Consider the following 17,021-nt stretch of genomic DNA (forward strand, 5'->3'; position numbering starts at 1 on the left):
CATTGACCCCCAAGCCCTCGGGGTGAAGGGTCATACCTCCCATTTGATTGAGAATGGCTCTTTTCTTCTTTCTATCTATTCTTGTCCCATTTGCTTTCCATTCTTGTTTACTCCTTCCTGACTATTATCATACTTGCGGTGTTTGTAATATTGGCTCAACATCGGGCGCTGGGCGTGTTTCTTTTCTCTGCTTATTCTTCTGCGGACCTTTCTTTCGCCTCGCTTATTGGCTCCGGCAATTTCTTTTCTGTGCAAATACTCGGTACGAATGTTATAATTTGATTCATGACACTTCCGCTGTGCAATCCTAGGATACCGACCTATCAACGACGTGTTCGTACTGGGCTCCTGGGCGAGAGGGCACTGGGAAAACCTGACCTAAAGAACGAGCCAACCAAACAAGAAGTCCATCATCCCCCCGGGGTAACTGCAGGCACAGCGAGTCAGCACAACGGCACCGGCCATTCCAACGCATTCTCATGGCCCTGTGCTTTCCTTTGCATTACACGGTGGGAAGAAACTTGTTCTCGGCTTCGGTGCGTACATATAAAAGTAGACACTCACCTTCTGACGCCTCTGAGCAGGCTTCTTCTTGATAAAATTCTTGATGTGGAAGTCTCTCGCCGTGCAGGACTACCAATTGCTCGTCCGCGTTGCTTCAGTGGGTGAATTGTCAGAAGAGGGGATGGTGTTATGAGTAGCAGAAGAACTTTGCCAACCAGGGGAGTTGAGCCGGGATACTCTTTTGTTGAGATCAGCTATAAGAGGGTTGCAGGGGAATGCTTACTATGCCCTAGTACAAGATGGACACTAGAAATAATTCAAATGACCAACCGAGCATCATGACCACGGCATGCAATACAGTTGAATGGTATCGACCAACCTCAGAACAGGTCCCTGCACCAACCGTGGAACTATTCATACCATATACAGGCCTGAAATCCGAAGACCAAGTCAAAGACCACATATACAAGATCCGCGATAAAGCGTGCAAGATGTAAGTAAGACTCGGAAAATCCCTGAATGAATCGCCATGCTTTCAAAGACAAGGCTATGTTCAAGTTCTCACAGCCATGCATACCCCTGTATCTGACTATCCCGCGCTTCTTGGACTGCAGCATACGCCTATCCAAAATCTACACGCAGGTACTAGACTGCATACGCGAGGGATGGACGCTACTAGATCTAGGCTGCTGTTTCGGACCATACCTACAAAGGTAGCATTCGATGCGGGAATATCTTCAGCCACGAACCTGATCTGCGCGGATACCGAGGGTGATTTCATTCAACTGAGGTCTGAATTGTTCCGAGACGAGCATTCAGTTGGGGCGCGACTTGTCACTAGGAGAATTTTCGATGGAGACTTCCTGGCTGATAGACGTGGAGCCGTCGATATGGTTTACTTGGGGAAATTTTTGCATCTGTTTGGCTTGGAGAAGTAGCGGTGTTGTTGCTCGGATTGGGAAGCTTCTTGCTCCTAGGGCTAGTTCTATGGTTTTCGGGCGCAATAATAGTGCGGAGAAGGGAGGCGCTTTCTTTATGAAGAGTCTTGGATGAAATTTGTACCGGCAAAGGTATCAGACAATCAAGGATCTTTGGAGAACTGCGGATGTTGGGTTGTTGGAGGTGCATAGTCGATTGTCAGGATATGAAACTTGCGGTGACTTTCGATTATCTGGGGATTGGGAAAGCCATGATACTAAGCAGATGTCATTCTGGGTTTTAGGGCTGATGGTTGAATGTATTAGAAGAGAGATAGTTGCCAGTGAGTACATTTTTAGGATCTGAGGCAAGTTGGAGTAGAATAAGTTTCGACGTGCTGCAGCATGATATATATCACTGGCTATATCTACTGATTCACTTTGTTTGAACGGATCCATAAGTACTGACTAATTCGTAAATAAAGCCCGCAAGCGCGTTCGCCTCACTCGTGTATATATTGGTAGACACAAATTAGGAATCAATTTGTTCTTTTCATTGTTTTACATCCGTTATGATCAACCCCCAATTCTTTGGATGCACCCATGTCTATTATTGAAACCACGAGAGTCCAAGTCCCAAAGATCTATATAAAACCACAATATAAAAGGGAATAGGGAGATACATATAATACAAGTCACAAGGTATAGTCCAACAGAAGCAAACTACTGAAGTCTCTCAGCCTCGTCCACCAGCTCCTCAACCTTGAAGTTCTCAACATCACCCCGAGTGAACATGCGAACAAGCTCACTCTTCCTACCAGCAGCCTGGCCCTCAAAGTCATAGAAGCGCTGCACACAGCTAACAAGCCAAGTCGCCTCCATGGCCGAAACACCGCCATCGGGAATAATCTGGCCATGCATAAGGACCAGACCCTTGTCATCCGCCAAATCGAGGTGGTGAGTAATAGTAGTGTGAGGCTGGGCATACGCGCCGTGCATTTTATACACACCCAGATTGGTGAAGATCACAGTAGAGGTGTGGTTATTGGAAGGCGACAGAGTCGACCCCTCAGCAGGCGGGTGGAAAGCCCATTGGAGGAAGTGAATGTCGGCAACAGTGCCAGCTCCCTCGGGCGCTTGCTGTGCCTCTTCGGCGGTCTGCGGGCGCGGGAGAGGCAGGATGAACTGCGGGTTCTCGCGTGCGGCCTGCATAATACGCTTGTATGTATCCAACGGGATCGCCGCGGTAATGGCGTGCGGGTTCTCCGCAAAGCGGAGGCGCCAGAGCGCTTCGATCTCCTTGTGTGGGAGCTCGCGGATCTTCTCGACATCCAGGTAGGAGCTGAGGGGCTTGACGGGGCTGGACTCGCTGGAGACGGCGCGTGCGGCTTTAGCGGTGCGCGATTCCTGTGGGGGGAGGAGGTGCTTTGAATGCTGGGGGTGTGCCTGGGACGGCGGTGGTGGATGCGGGTGTTCCAGGCTCTGGGGTAGCTGCGGTGGCTGCTTTGCGGCGGAGGTCTTGGATCTTTTCGGAGTAGGCTTCCTTCAAAGACTCAACTGACTCGTGTCCCTCTCTAAATAAACACGTCAGTACTGAAGTAGCAAGTGTTCAGGAAGGTTCGCTCACTCCTTGGCCTTCTTGTCCAGTTTGGCCCGATACTTGTCTAAGACATAGTTGGGATCGTGGTGCGAGGCGAGGAAGCGGACATCGTGGACCTGCGCCCACCGGCGTTGCTGATGACGCAGCAGGTTGGAATTGCCACGGATCAGCGATTGGAATCCCTGCAGTCGGAATGATGGCATTTTGGGTCTGAGGAGTAAATAGAATGAATCGCCCGATCTCCAGATAAGAGAAATGCCGGCCGGCTATCGGATGACATAATTACTGACATAAGCAATTTAACTGATGCCATAAAATCAAGGCAGAAATTGAAAATATTCAGGCACAAATATTCCCTAATTAGGTTATGTGGGTCCTTATATTTCACTAAAGGATAGGCCTCACGTGAATCCTTCACTGGGTAGACCAGCCGTTAGTCGCTATGCTTTCTGCGAGCTTTGGGCGGGGTGAGCAGAATTGCCATATTGGGCCGTATCGGAATGACCGTACGCTGTATGTTCAATGCAGCGTCGTGGGGATTCTTTTTTTATTTGTCTTAATTAACATGTGGACTTCAGAGTAGGTGCCTGCCACATTAAGACCAAAGGCAAAAGTGCTATATAATAAGAAAATTTGGAATAAGACAGTCCTACCTTTCTACTACATATATGATCAATCTGTTACATCCGTTGACGTTAAAGCTGAACATTGATCCTTTGGTCTGGGAATATTAGTAACAAGGCTACTTGCTGTCTTTTCAATCTTTGTTTTTAAGCACACCTGGCTTGACTCAGAATTGAGCCCAAAAAACAAAAAAACCGTCAACAGCATATGAGGGTACATCCATGTATGACTCTTGCAGAAGCGAGTTAATTCAATTTAGTTGACAACCCAAATATCAGCTCATCGGGTTGCAAATAGTCTTGTCTTATGGATATGTTGCATCTTTATACATCCGTATATCGCGATTGACCCACATATGTCCATTAGTCATCATTTCAATGCCCAACCATGGTTACCCATGTGGGATGGCGCCCTGAACTATAACCTTAAAGGCACCGTCCTCATAAATCCAGCTCCTCAAGAACAACCCCCTCATCTCCCAATATTCCCTATCTCCCCACATCCCCATCTCCCCCATCCCAGGGAAAGGGAACAGAAAAGCGTAACAAAAATGCCAATCCATGAAAAAGAGTTCTCCACCCCACCGCCCCATCCACCAGTGGGTACACCCCAGAACTCCCCATCCGCACTGCCGTGGTATTCCATCGCGCCGGGGGTATGGGAATTCCTGCTAAACGGCGACGGAGAGCACAAAGCTGTGCTGCAGTGGTGGGAGCCAAATACTACCTCTGCGCAGACAAAGCCAATAACACATACCTACATCGAGGAGGTCTGCACCCTGCGCGGTGGACTGGAAGATATTTCGCTCGGAAAGTCGTGGGGTATGGGTGCCTACGCCTACCGGGAACCTGGGATGGAGCATGGACCGTATCGGGCGACGAAGGATGGATGCCTGCAGTTTGTTAAGGTCGTGCCGGTGAAGAAGTAGGGATTGGGATTTGAGTTTCGAGTGTGTAGTTGGGATCTGGGAGATTAATGGCTACTACATCTTTGGTTGTTTGGGACCTACGTATTGATAATTTGGTTTTTTTGGGAGTTGGTTGGTTTTTTTCTAGCTAGTTCATTTTCCCTTCAGTTTTGCTTACAGGGTATGCCAAAACATGATGCATGATGCGTGCGATGGTTTCGACATGCGATATCGTATCGTGTATGAGCAATCTCCAAACTCCAAGATTAATGCAAGTGACTTCGCAAAGAATGAGACATGTCCAACGCTTTTGAAACATTTTTAATTTTGTTTCTCATGTCATCAATCATCAAATCCTGTCCAAAACTTCAGATAGGCACATCATCTGTAACAGATGCTTCAGCCTGAGTTGCCTCAGCCTGAGTGGGGCGATCTTCCGCAGGAGATTCGATCTCAGGAGCAGGTGCAGACTTTCCCTCAGGGTCCTCACGGACAACCATTTCCTGGTCCTTGTCCTGTTCTCCGGCATCCTCTTTCTCCCCCTCCCCCTTCGCTTCCTCTTTCTCCTCTTTCTCCTCAGCCTCTTCCCAATCATCAACAACCTCAGGCGCAGGGGTCTTCGCACGCAAAGACTTTCCCACCCCAACACCAGATCTCAGAACCAAGCGCTCCTTCTTCGCGCCATCACCATCAAGAGCAGCATAGATAGACTTGCTCACCCACGGGTTCTGAACGGGAGTTCCAGTCCTTGAACCAGCCGCACTACCACCCCTACTCTTCGAAGCAACCTGGGCCCATCCACCGTCTCCAGCACTAGCCTGTGCCTTAGCGGCTTCACGGGTTGCCTTAGCCTCGAGAGCGGCGACACGACGCGCTTCTTGTTCTTTGCTGCGCTCGCGCTCGCGGAGCTTGACGCACTCGCGTACGCTCATGCCGCCGATGCCGATGGTCGAGCCGCTCCCCATGCCGAAGACGGGTGGCGTCCAAGCAACCGGCTTTAAGACGAAGACGTGGCGGTGGGGTTCTGGGTCATGACTTTCTGTCACGAAGCCCCAGTCTGCGGCAAGGGAGTGCGCAAATGCACGAAGGGTGGATTTCGCCGGCTGGAAGCGGAATGAGCGGGTTGGTTTCTCTGCCGCTGCCAGGGAGTGGAGGTTGGCTTCGTAGGTTTGGAGGGTTGATAGAGGTACCGAGCTTGCGAGCTGGACGTATTGGTTCAGAGTCTCTTCCGAGTAGGGGAGGTTCTCGGCTGTGATGGTTTGAAGCGTTGTTGTCTGGTTGATGTCGATGCCAAGAGCACCTGCCAGAGAGCGGTTCCGCTCCAGACGTGTGCATTCGTCGTCGCATGTCAATGGGGTCAGCTCTGGCTGGCGTTGGGGCGACTGCACCTGGCCCTTGGAGGTCACAGCCTTGGCGGCGTTGCACCGTCTTTCTTGTCGAAGTCGTCCACAGCCACATGTCACTGCGACCTTGGACGAACATGGTGTTTTCTCGGGACAAGCGTACGGCGCGTGGCATTGTTCTGTACAAGGATGGCCACACATCGTCTTGTTCTTTCCACAGGGCTGGCTGCAAGGTTTGGTTGCGTCTTCGCAATCCTCCGGGCGATGGCAGTCCTTCCGGCAGAAATGGGAGCCACACTTGAGCAGCTGTCCACATACTTGACCGCAGCGCGCATCGGTCAGCCAGCAGGGCACGTTTTTCAGCACCCGCTTTCCGCACAGACACGCCTTTTCGGTCAAGAATGGACATTTGGGACAGTTCTCCTCGTCTGTGTGGCAAGTATGCGAGGCTTGAGGGTGGCCGCATCGCTTTGGACGCTCACAAGGGAAGTTACAAGCTGGTGGCTTTGCACCACACGGCTGCGGAGGGTATAGAACAGATCTTCCGCAATTACACGAAATCTCTTCAAACACTGCCTCCCTGCAAGTATTGCAAGCACCCTTGTGGCAAAGCTCCGGGCATGTGTGCCTTCCGCATTTCAGCATCCGGCCACATACGCGAGTGCAGATATGCTCTGCCTCGATGTCCTCATCAGCAGGGCGGAGATGAGGCCTGAGTTTACGACGTGCAGCCTGTCGCTCATTGGCCCTTTGCTCTCCTGGACAACACCTTTCAGTGCATGTGTGTCGACCACAGTGTAGAGTCGCCTTGCACATGCGTGGGCACTGGGGAGGCTCATTCTGGCCTTGATGACAGATTGTCAGATTATCAGTACGACCACAGTTGCACTTGATGTGCACATTGCGCAAGCAAGCGCCACATGATCCAACATGACACAGCTTTTCGCAAGGATGACCACATGGCAGTGTCTTCCCACAAGGCTTTTGGCAGTTCAAAATAGGGTCTTCGCAGGAGGTACGAGGTGTATATCCTGGGATCTCAGATAACGGCGTTTTGCCACAGGCGCAGTTGACAATGACATCTGGTGACCGAGGACAGTGTGCAGGATGAGGATCTTGCGGGTGGCAGTTCTTCTGGCATGAATGCTTGCCACAGTCAAATGGACGGTTACAAGTCTCTCCACAGTTAAAGCAGCCGGTCCACTCATCTTCCGAGCCGTCATCGCGGACGATTCGACTGTCCTCCTCCTCATCCTTTGACTTACACAGCATCTCCGTCTGCAGTTTTCCACAATAGCAACGGGCGTCAATGCTAACCTCACAGCCACCACACAATCCCTCATGACAGGGAAGCGGACAGGTATGTTCCCCGCATGGCAGCAATTCACCACAAATTTCGCCACAGCTCCATCCATTCTCATAATCGGTAACCTGGCAACGCTTCTGCGACGAGTTAAGGCCACAGAAACAATCTTGCGTCGGACCCATAGCAGTACAAGGCGCACACGGACCAGCATGACAAGTTGCATCACAAGGATGGGGGCAACCCTTGCGAGGCCGCGAACAAGTCTGACCACACGAATGCGGAGGCAAACCGGGAAGAGGTCTAGGATCGACCTCTTTCTCGCACCAACAAGAGTAGCTCGTGGGGAAGTTTTGTTGAGAAAGGTTACAGCCCGGACAACGCCAAGCGCGAGGAGTTAGGTCTTCTTGTCCGTTCTCTTGAGCGGAAGCTCTCTGTGCAGCTGCACCCTCATTCGTGGACCATTTCTTGACACAGCTCAGATGGAAAACAGTCCAGCATAGCTCACAAGACCAAACCCGAGACCTGCGACCCAGCTCGCTGCAGCAAATAGGGCATTCGTATAGGTTATGCGAGATGTCTTCGTGGATGCGGGTAGCCAAGTCATCGGCTGTGGATTTCGTCGTGACTTTAGGTTGCGGCGGCCGTGCGTTAGGCTGTCTGGCTTTCCCTTTTCCTTTCGAAGATGGAATTGACTCGGACGGTTGCCCTTTTTGGGAAGGCGGCTTGCCCGGTACAAACTCCGGCACATCGGCTCTTAGTGCGTGGTCATGTAAATGCCCCGCACCATCCAATGGAGCGCCACTTTCGGCCTGGTCTGGTCTTGTTAACTGAGCTTCGAAACCACGCGCTCGCATCCCACGGGTTCGCGGCTCTGGTCGAGTATCCTGGGTTTCAGGTCCTCCATTATGACGAGGTCCATTGTTCCTTTGTCTCCGGCCTCTTCCTTCTCTGTTTCCCCCTCTCCGCGAGCTGGACATTGCATCCTGTTGACTGGGCTGTGACGTTGTATTCGGCTGTGGTTGAGATTGTGTAGGCTGTGCTTGCGGCGCAGCTTGGTTTTGGGGCTCATTCGCAGGTGCTTGTTGCTGACCTTCACGCTTCGCAGAACCCCGCCCTCTGCGTCTATGTGGCCTGGAAGAACGTGGGGGTCGTGGCCCGGCTGGTAATGAAGCCTCTGGCTGTGGTGTTGCCATGGCTGAAGATGCTGTGGAGATCTGACTGGAGATTCCTGGTGTACTCATGTGCTTCCGGTGAATATTCTCACTTGCGCTTGTCTTGAATAGAGTAATTGTTGGTCGACTGAGCGTGTTGCTCTAATGTAGGCTGAAAAGGCAGGATGAAGCGAAATGAGCGGAAGCTAGACAGTAAGTAAAGCTCGAGGAATAAAATCAAAGGCAAAAGCCCGCTTATAGAATGAAAAGAGAAAATAGTGGCGCAACGAATTATCTAGAAGGCGATAAAAGCTCTTTATGGCAGAATCGGGCGGCGAATAAGGCGGTGACGTAGTGGCAAGCAGCTCCACTGGGCAGCTGTGAGTCAGCCATGGAGGAATTACATAACATGACTCATTGTGCCTGGGCAGGGGTAATGGGGGTCGGCAATCAATGAATTCGAGTCATGCTTCGTATCAGGAAGAAATAGAATGAAGCGATGCAATTCATTGGATTTGGTTATCATGCGATAGGTTCATAGTGTCTGACTCCACTATGTGCCAAGACATTGAAGAAAGACTCAGTGCAGGAGGCTTATATGCAGAACACCATCTGCAGCATGTTAACACATAATCGGACTTAGGGAATATGCTCGATCTTCGATGGAACGAGGTAATTCCTTCGATTCCATGCCTGCTACAAAGGGACATCAGGGAAGACAGTCGAAGCTCATCATAACTGCAATTTAGTCCCGATCCCAAATTAAACATAGACAAAAAAAAAAATGCAATATCAAAGCCGGCGCATCAAAAGAAACATGGCGCTATGCAAGAAAACCAGCCCGTTCACCTCGTAACAAAGAACCATCCATCCTCTGGTTGAGATCATACACACCGAGTCCAGGCTCTAAATGAACACAACAATCTCACCACGATCATTCCGTCTCAGCCTCAACGCGCGGAAAAGATCCTTCTCATCATCAACCCTGCGCTCCCGGTCTGCCCGGCTACGCCCATTATCACGGCCGCGATCAGCATCATACTCATCAGAGAGATCACGGTGGAAGCGCTTAAGCGCCTTGTTAATGGAGCAGCCACGCTCGCTATCCTTAGAGACCAGCGAGAGGAAGTGATAAGCCAGCTCGCGCTGCAGATCCTCGCCCGTGCGCGCCGGTGGCCGCGACTGCTTGTAGACAGTAACCTGGTGGCCGTGCGAGGACTCGACGGAGCCGCGGCGCTCATCAATTTGCTTAAGACGACGGGAAGGTCTGTCGCCGTCGGTGGGGTTTGAGCTCTTGCGCTTGGACTTGCGGGAGTCGTCGTAGTCGTCTGCGCGCGAACGGTGCGACTTCTTGTTCTTGCGGACTTCGAGCTGGCCGTCGCCGCTGGAGGAGCTGCCGCGGCGGGCGTGGACCAGGGCCTTGGAACCGGGCTCCGTGCTGGAGACAGCTGAGCCGCCGAACATAGAGGAGACGAGGCGGCCGGCGCGGTTCTTCATTGAGATGCCGAGGCCTTGGTCGCCGTTGCCGTTGGCTTCTTTGCCGTTGCGGCGGCTGCGCTTGATCGGGGACGAGGTGTCTTGGTAGGCGCGGCGGCTGGTCTCCGGGCTGTCGTCGCCGTCGGGGGACGCGGAGCGCATCATCCGGTTCAGGCCGCCGGTCAGGCCGGAGTGGTTCAGCATGGGTGTGCCGGCGTTGTTGATGATGCTGGAGGGGGCATCCATCATTGGGGTGTCGACTGCTTCGCCCGGGGTTCTAAGCACCTCTGCTTGGCCGCGCTTGCGCTTCTTCTCGCTGACGGTGCCCGGGGCCTTCTCCTCGCGACGGCGGTCCTTCTTCTTCTTAGGTGCGGGCGTGACGAACTCTGTTGTGGACGCATTCCGAGGCGAGGAGGAGTGCGGGATGTCGCCGGCGCCGTACGAATAGCCATTCTCCTCGTATGCGATATCGTAATTTTTACCCTCATCATCCGTGTTGGGGTTGGTGTCGATACGAGTGAGGGTCTTGCTGGGCTCGAAGATTGATCTGGCATTGGGGTCCATCGTCATCTCTGGCTTGGGCTCGGCAACAGAGACCTTGGATGTGTTCGGGGTCTCCTCGGCGACGAGGTAGTCGAATACATTGACAGGCTTGTCATTGTTGGCTGGGGCAGGAGGGGCCCTCACCTCACCGGCAGGTGGGGGCGTGGGAGCAGGGGGAGGAGGAGCGTTCTTCAGGGCCTCGCCGTCCGAACCGTCCTCAACATGGGGTTGCTGGTGGCGACCATTGGGAGTTTGATTCGCATTCTGCTTGTTGTTTTGTCCTTTCTTTCCTTTCTGAGGCTTCTCTTTATACAGAGCACCCTGATACTTTTGCGCCTCGCTCATGCATGACTGTAGTGGCCGGTGTCGTTAGCGGATGTCTCCCTTGTTGATTTAATTAGGATTCTAGTAAAGTCGCCGCATGACCATTGATGACCATTACGCGAAAATGCGACGCGAATCCGACATACCGTATGAGCTCGATATTCTGTTCCGTAGAAGTGCACCATACAATCGATACAGGTGAAGGAGGCGCCGCGACATTGGCCACGATGAGGATCGAGCTTTTTCTTGGTGAGAACATCACCACATGCCTACCATAGTGATTGTTAGCAGCGGCTCAAGCGCAAGGCATACAGACACCAGATAGGACTTACCTCGCAAGAGAAGGAGACCATTGTTGACAGTCAAGATCACCTTATCAGGTGCGCAAAGAAGAGGGTTTTCGGGAGGGGTGTATCCCTTGGGAGAGTGTAGAAAGCGCCTAAGCGGGGAACTCAGCTTGATACGAATTTCAATATCTCGGCTTTTTCCTCCCTTTGCTTTTTTTTTTTTTCTTTTTTTCCTTTTTCGCGTCGAAGTTTGGCGCGCAGATTCACACTAGTCTCGATGGGGAGCCGCACTAGGCTATTCTGGGTAATATGGATGGGCTGGGCGCGTCGGGAGGGACCAAAGTGTACTCCACGTATTCTTCCAAGGCTTCCAATCTTACCTAGTATTTTGGGAACATTTGTCGTATAAAAAGAAAAGAAAGCGAGAAACCCCTGATTTATTATCTACCCAACTCGGTACATGTTTCAGGGTAAACTGAAAAAGCGCAGATCCCACGCGGACATGGATGGTAGGTCTGTCAGGAGACCACATGCTCTCATTTGTCGCTTCCCAGTTGAAGGGGTAGGCGCGGGAAGGATCTGGGCATTCAGACTGGCCGACAGTCCCCTCGAAACATACCATATTGACGCCTCTACTGCTATTTTTGGCCCAAACTCAAACACTATTCCCCAACTATCCCTTCATCTATACTGCGATCAGTGATATACCGCTCTTTGAGGGTTCCGCCATGCCACATGAAACTAGTTGATCTGGAAGGTTGGTATCACGAGGGTGCAACTGACGACATCATCGCTGTTGGTCATATTGAAGAACAAGAGAAAGTTTAATCAGTGCTTTCTGTTAATATAAGCTTGGTACGACGGAATGCGCCTTTAGTCTTCTTAGCTGTGCAGGGATATACTGCCCAGGTGGCTAGGTTTCTTTGGTCATGCGCGCCATCTTCCACACTTGATCACCAGGCAGGATGATCTTTGCACATAGGAGTTGGGTCATGTACTTTGTACAGATCGGCAATCGAGACGATGCGAGAATTGTATACCAGTTACATAGTATTGGCAAACTTGCACCTCGTTACCATTCACATTTCTATAGGACTAGAGCACACCCCCGAAGTATCTCTGTCCTCCGACATGTGGAGATGTTACGGATTGAGCAAACCCCCAAAGATATGCCTGGGGAAGAGAGCTGGAAATCAAGATGTGTTAAATAGTATCTACTGTATCGCTACATTGGTATAATACTTCAGGCGGAAACCTCTCTTATCCCCAAAGCCACATGCAGAACACAACAAGGGTATATTGATTGATATTGACATAGTCAACTGATGATTTATTATTGTACAAGGGAGACCAGCTCCATACGTGTGAGCAAAAAGGTGTATAGCAAGCATTAATGCGCTGAGTATAAACCAAACAGGATGAGCCCCATGGGGTCGAAAGGATAGTCGAAGGTTCACCCCATCAACCACGGGTTGTCCTAAAGCGTGTGTTAGCAACTAAACAGTCAAAATAGATGCCGAGGAAGTCACTAACTCTTCCTTCGAGATCTCCACAGCAGGGCCATCATGGTGCTCCAAGCTCCCCTTCCCAGCATCAGACCGAGAAGCAGCCGACCCCTCCTTGCCCTCACTCCCCTCCTCGTCCCCGCCACAGCCGCAATCATAGAATTCCCCAAGATTGGCGCAGTCAAACTCAGGCTTACCAAGCATGGCATTCACCTCGTTGTGAACGAAGCAAGCCCATCCGGAGGCAGCATTGCGCGACGAAACTTGAGGGGGATATTTGCTCAAATGCTGCATGAAGTGCTCAGCGCATTCTCCACTGATGTCATCAACCGTTAGTCCCCCATCTGGCATAGAGTACGTAAGGAAGGAATCTCAATACCAAGGATATAATCGAGCAAACAGGTAGATATAAGAACGCAGCGCCTCCTTTTGGTCTTCCGTGGGTTTCTCGGGGAACCGCGCCATAACAGTGTGGAAGTACTTCCAAGTTGCACGACCTAATTCAGCTCTGGAAAAGCCACCAATTCCGTAATCAGCAATTTGTCCCACCACTTGTGTATTTTCAATGGGTCACTCTGGAGGTGCCTTACTTGACCGTCTCGTTGCCTAGCTTCGGCATCACCACGTCGCCTTTTAGTGTGCTATCTTCGATGGTTATCCCCGGCGCGGATGCCGCTGCCGAGTGGTCGATGTGGCCTGGGGCGCGGACAGCGGGGCTCGGTGGCCCCTGTGGTCGAATGAAGAGGAAGAATATGAGGCATAGTGCGATCGCTGCGCTGGTGATAATGCGCCGTGTGATTTGTCGGTTCGCCATGTTCGGGGGTGGTGATGGTTGGGGAAAAGCGATGTCGCCAAGCGTCCGTTCGCGGGAGCACCTGGGACTTGTGAGCAGGGAATATTCCCGCTGGAATACGAGATAGAATAATTCAGCTGAGGATTTGAGAAATGATTGCTGAAGGGAGCTTTTTACGAAGGGGAGTCTGGTACTTCCAAGGGCCAGGCTCCGTACAGCTTAGTCATGATTTGCCGCGCCCGGGCAGTGCGGGGCCGTGGATATACTACCTAGGTAGGTAGTTGCCCTAGAAGAGTAGAAGAGTCCTATCATACGATTGACCAGCTTGAGACAACGTGATTTGGAGACTCTATCCCTGCCACATTAGCATTGATTTTTGCTGATCATCCAATGGCTCTCCGAATCATAGATCCAGCCCATTTAGACCCACATTGGATACATGGAAGATTTGACAGACCGCCACAAAGCTTTCTTAGTTATTGGGATTGAGGTCCCGACTAGTAAATATTGTGTTCAAAATCAAGCTTATCTACATCCCGTCGTGATGTCCAGATGCAGCAACCGAGTCGCTCAAACTCGGAGGTAGGTCCTCCTTGCGTGTACCCCAGTCGCTCTCTTTGTCCCCAAGTGTCAGCTCCAGCGTCATACCTCGAGTAAAGAACTCATGTCCAATCCAGCTCTTGGTATAAGGCTTTCCATTGAGCTTGGCACTCTGGATATAGATCTTCTTATATGTTTTGTCGAAGTTGACATTCCGAATGGTAGCAGTTTTCTTGGTTTCAGGGTGAGTGATTGCGACGGCCTTAAAGAACGGAGGAATAATCAAGTACACATTCTGCCCCGGATTTGGGAACAGGCCCATTAAGCTCCAAGCCAGGAATGATCCCATGGCTCCCGAGTCATCGTTGCCAGGTAGACCACTATGCGTGGCGTTGAAAGAAGACGGGATGTAAGCGTGGGCTCGGCTGGCGGACAGACCAGGGCGTCCGGCATAGTGATAATCGTAGACAGTCAAGAATACCGGCTCATTACCCATATCTGCTAAGCCAGAGGTGTGGAAATAGTCCAACCGAGACACGAAGGAGTCCGAACCGCCAACCATCTTGATCAACTTTGCCATGTCATGAGGAACGAAGCTATATAGTATTAGTATTTGAGAGTTGTTGGGTTCAGAAATGATATACGCACAATAGGTACTCCCAGATGCTAGACTCGAATGTCTCTGAAGGGTTCGAGGTGAGAGAGCACCACGATGTCAAAGCGCTGCAGGCAATAGGATCCTGATAGCTCCAGGTTCCGTTGATGTACTTTGGCTGAAAGAACCCAGTAAAGCCAGTGTCTGTCCCGTTCCCCAGCAGCGACTTCTGGTCTTCTTTGTACAAGTTCTGCCAGTTTCCAGACCGAGACAAATAAGTGGCGTAATCCTTTTTGCCAAGGCCCTTTGCTACAACTGACAGGGCGTAGTCATTGTATGCGTATTCCAGTGTCCGCGAGATACTCCGTGAATTGGTTCCGAAGCCAATATAGTCGAAGTCCAGATATGGAATATAGTTGAGGTGTTTCCAGCTCTGCAGACCTCCTCGCCCTTCATATGACCATTCGAGAGGCTCGTTCTCTGCATCGTTGACCATAGCTTTATAGGCAAGTTCCCAGTCGATACCAGTGAGGTTCTTTACGTAGGCATCTGCGAGAACAATATCGGCATTGGAACCTCCCTGCGTCCAGCCTTTGCAGAGACTCATGCGGCAATCGGGCAGCCATCCTTCGTGCTTGAATGTGTCCAGCAAGCTACGGACCATCTTTGACTGTGCCTTCGGGTCGATGATTGTGAGGAACGGATGCTGTGCCCGGAAAGCATCCCATAGGCAGTAGAAAGAGTCAAAGTAGGGCTCGTCACTTTTCCACAGTGGATTTTCCCCAGTCAGATCCTGAGGTGATAACATGGTTCGGTAGATACCACTCCAGAAACCGCTGATCATGTCTTTACTGGCACCACCCGGCGTGACCTTGATGGGACTGAGTTTCTCCTTCCATGCAGCCTCTGCACTTTTGCGCAGATCAGCAAATGCATCTTCTGGCTCAGGTACTTCTGCCTCGGCATTTTTGCAAGCTTGATCTGAGCTGACAAAGCTGACGCCCACCCTCACGGTCACAATTCCATTGTATGGTCGATCAAAGATCATATAGCCACCGGCTTGAATGTAGAAGTTGTTGAAGCCGCGGGTGACAAACAACTCCTGCACTGATCCAGCTCGGTCATTGACCCAGATTCCGCTGTCATCGACATCAGCATCGCCGAAATCAGCACAGAAATATGACTTGTACGAGCCAGCCCCAAAGCTCGGCAAAAAGGTACCATTGCCTTTGATCCTACCTCTGTCTGCGTCGAGGCTAATGGAAGCATTCTGTCTACTATCCCACAGATCAGTCAGATCCACCGAGATCAACGGGTTGAGATCATATCCCTCCGCCGTATATCCCTTTGGGAAAGTGAACCGGTACAATGCTGTTCGCCGCGCCGCAGTCATCTCAGCTTTAATGCCATTCTCAAGGGTCAAGGCAAAGTAGCCAGGCTGGGCAATCACAGAGTCATTCTTGTAGTGGACCGCGCGAGCAGCCTTGGGGGACTTGCAATTATCCACGATATTGTCTTTGCAGTACTGTGGGAACAGAGGAAAATTTCCCATAGACGGGTTCCCGCCTGTGCCACTGTCATGCATGTGCGAGAAGCCGGTGACATTGCTCCCATCAGTCGAGAAACCTCCAGTATTCTGGCCGTCGACGTCGGCGACAGGTTTTGCCATGCCATAGGGGAGGCTCGCGCCTGCAAAGACATTGCCGCCATTGGTTGACCCGATCAGGGGATTGACGTAGCGGAGGTCATTCTGGGTTGCTACTGTGCTCAGCGCGCATTGGAGAAGTAGGAGGCTGTACAGCGTGTTTTTCTGTATGATTGCCATGGCGTTCCGGAATTTGAGGGTCAAATCACGCGAAATGGCGCGTTGAGTTTGTAAATCTGGGGTGTGAGGAGCGCGATAGGCGCAAGGGGCGGGGGGAGAAGGAGCGAGTGCCTTCTGCAAGGTGGTGTTTTTCATATCGCCATGTTGTAACGTCGCATTGCTCGTGGAATGACGGCCTAATTAGTGTTAGTGTTAAATGTTAGAGAGACCTTTAGGTGCGGGGTTAGTGTATCCTCAAGTCAATGCACCCTGTTGAAGTGCGTCTTGAAGTTCCGCTCGCCATGTGGAAAGGCAACAATGCCTTTACAGACCATTCTAAGGCATTTACTGGACTTGCATTGTACTTGTCCGTACCCTCTCTGTATATAAAACCTCTTATTGAGGGTTCATTAAACTAAATTAGTGGTCAAGGGACGAGAGTAAAGCAAAAGTCCTCGGATAATACTACAACATACTAGTTTGAGGTGGATCATGTGATCCACTCCCTATAAAACCTTAAATGTAGTTAGCGTCCACTTGGCATTGTCATCACTTCGTCGCAATATCTGGCTTAAGACTCATTTGGCTTAAGACTCATTTGGCTTCCGACGACTTTTTATGACTATTTTGTCGACTTAACCCTGAAGGAATAGGGAGGTTGTCAAACCTGAAGGCAGAACCTGCACTTCGTCTTCCTCATTTCATCCAATTGTCTCACTTCTGCTATCTACCCGGGAATCGGCTGCATCTCAGAGTTCACTAGTCCACAACATATCCCATTTGAATTTAGAGGAATGAGGCA

General features: G+C 51.1%; 6 protein-coding genes across 6 annotated transcripts; 1 reads left to right on the top strand and 5 right to left on the bottom strand.

The window, feature by feature from the left end:
- Window positions 1–2,144: 2,144 nt before the first annotated feature.
- Window positions 2,145–3,224, bottom strand: N7489_001150 (ATP11 family protein; the record flags this gene model as incomplete). The annotated part of the gene is made up of 3 exons (XM_056706905.1): window positions 2,145–2,828; window positions 2,875–2,995; window positions 3,049–3,224. 3 exons carry the CDS (start codon window positions 3,222–3,224, stop codon window positions 2,145–2,147), a joined length of 981 nt encoding a protein of 326 aa, XP_056571207.1.
- Window positions 3,225–4,195: 971 nt separating this feature from the next.
- Window positions 4,196–4,573, top strand: N7489_001151 (uncharacterized protein; the record flags this gene model as incomplete). The annotated part of the gene is made up of 1 exon (XM_056706906.1): window positions 4,196–4,573. The coding sequence occupies one exon, from the start codon at window positions 4,196–4,198 to the stop codon at window positions 4,571–4,573; it is 378 nt and encodes a 125-aa protein (XP_056571208.1).
- Window positions 4,574–4,920: 347 nt separating this feature from the next.
- Window positions 4,921–8,394, bottom strand: N7489_001152 (putative NF-X1 finger transcription factor; the record flags this gene model as incomplete). Its single annotated transcript, XM_056706907.1, has 1 exon — window positions 4,921–8,394. One exon carries the CDS (start codon window positions 8,392–8,394, stop codon window positions 4,921–4,923), a length of 3,474 nt encoding a protein of 1,157 aa, XP_056571209.1.
- Window positions 8,395–9,258: 864 nt separating this feature from the next.
- Window positions 9,259–11,048, bottom strand: N7489_001153 (LYAR-type C2HC zinc finger protein; the record flags this gene model as incomplete). The annotated part of the gene is made up of 3 exons (XM_056706908.1): window positions 9,259–10,722; window positions 10,842–10,964; window positions 11,028–11,048. The coding sequence occupies 3 exons, from the start codon at window positions 11,046–11,048 to the stop codon at window positions 9,259–9,261; spliced, it is 1,608 nt and encodes a 535-aa protein (XP_056571210.1).
- A 1,395-nt stretch (window positions 11,049–12,443) lies between these two features.
- N7489_001154 (flavin-linked sulfhydryl oxidase ERV2) lies at window positions 12,444–13,301 on the bottom strand (the record flags this gene model as incomplete). The annotated part of the gene is made up of 4 exons (XM_056706909.1): window positions 12,444–12,459; window positions 12,516–12,803; window positions 12,867–12,995; window positions 13,078–13,301. 4 exons carry the CDS (start codon window positions 13,299–13,301, stop codon window positions 12,444–12,446), a joined length of 657 nt encoding a protein of 218 aa, XP_056571211.1.
- Window positions 13,302–13,809: 508 nt separating this feature from the next.
- N7489_001155 (uncharacterized protein) lies at window positions 13,810–16,375 on the bottom strand (the record flags this gene model as incomplete). Its single annotated transcript, XM_056706910.1, has 2 exons — window positions 13,810–14,416; window positions 14,469–16,375. 2 exons carry the CDS (start codon window positions 16,373–16,375, stop codon window positions 13,810–13,812), a joined length of 2,514 nt encoding a protein of 837 aa, XP_056571212.1.
- Window positions 16,376–17,021: the final 646 nt, after the last annotated feature.

This window comes from Penicillium chrysogenum, assembly GCF_028827035.1.
Source record: "Penicillium chrysogenum strain IBT 35668 chromosome Unknown utg000001l_segment0_segment0, whole genome shotgun sequence".
Lineage (NCBI taxonomy): Eukaryota > Fungi > Ascomycota > Eurotiomycetes > Eurotiales > Aspergillaceae > Penicillium > Penicillium chrysogenum.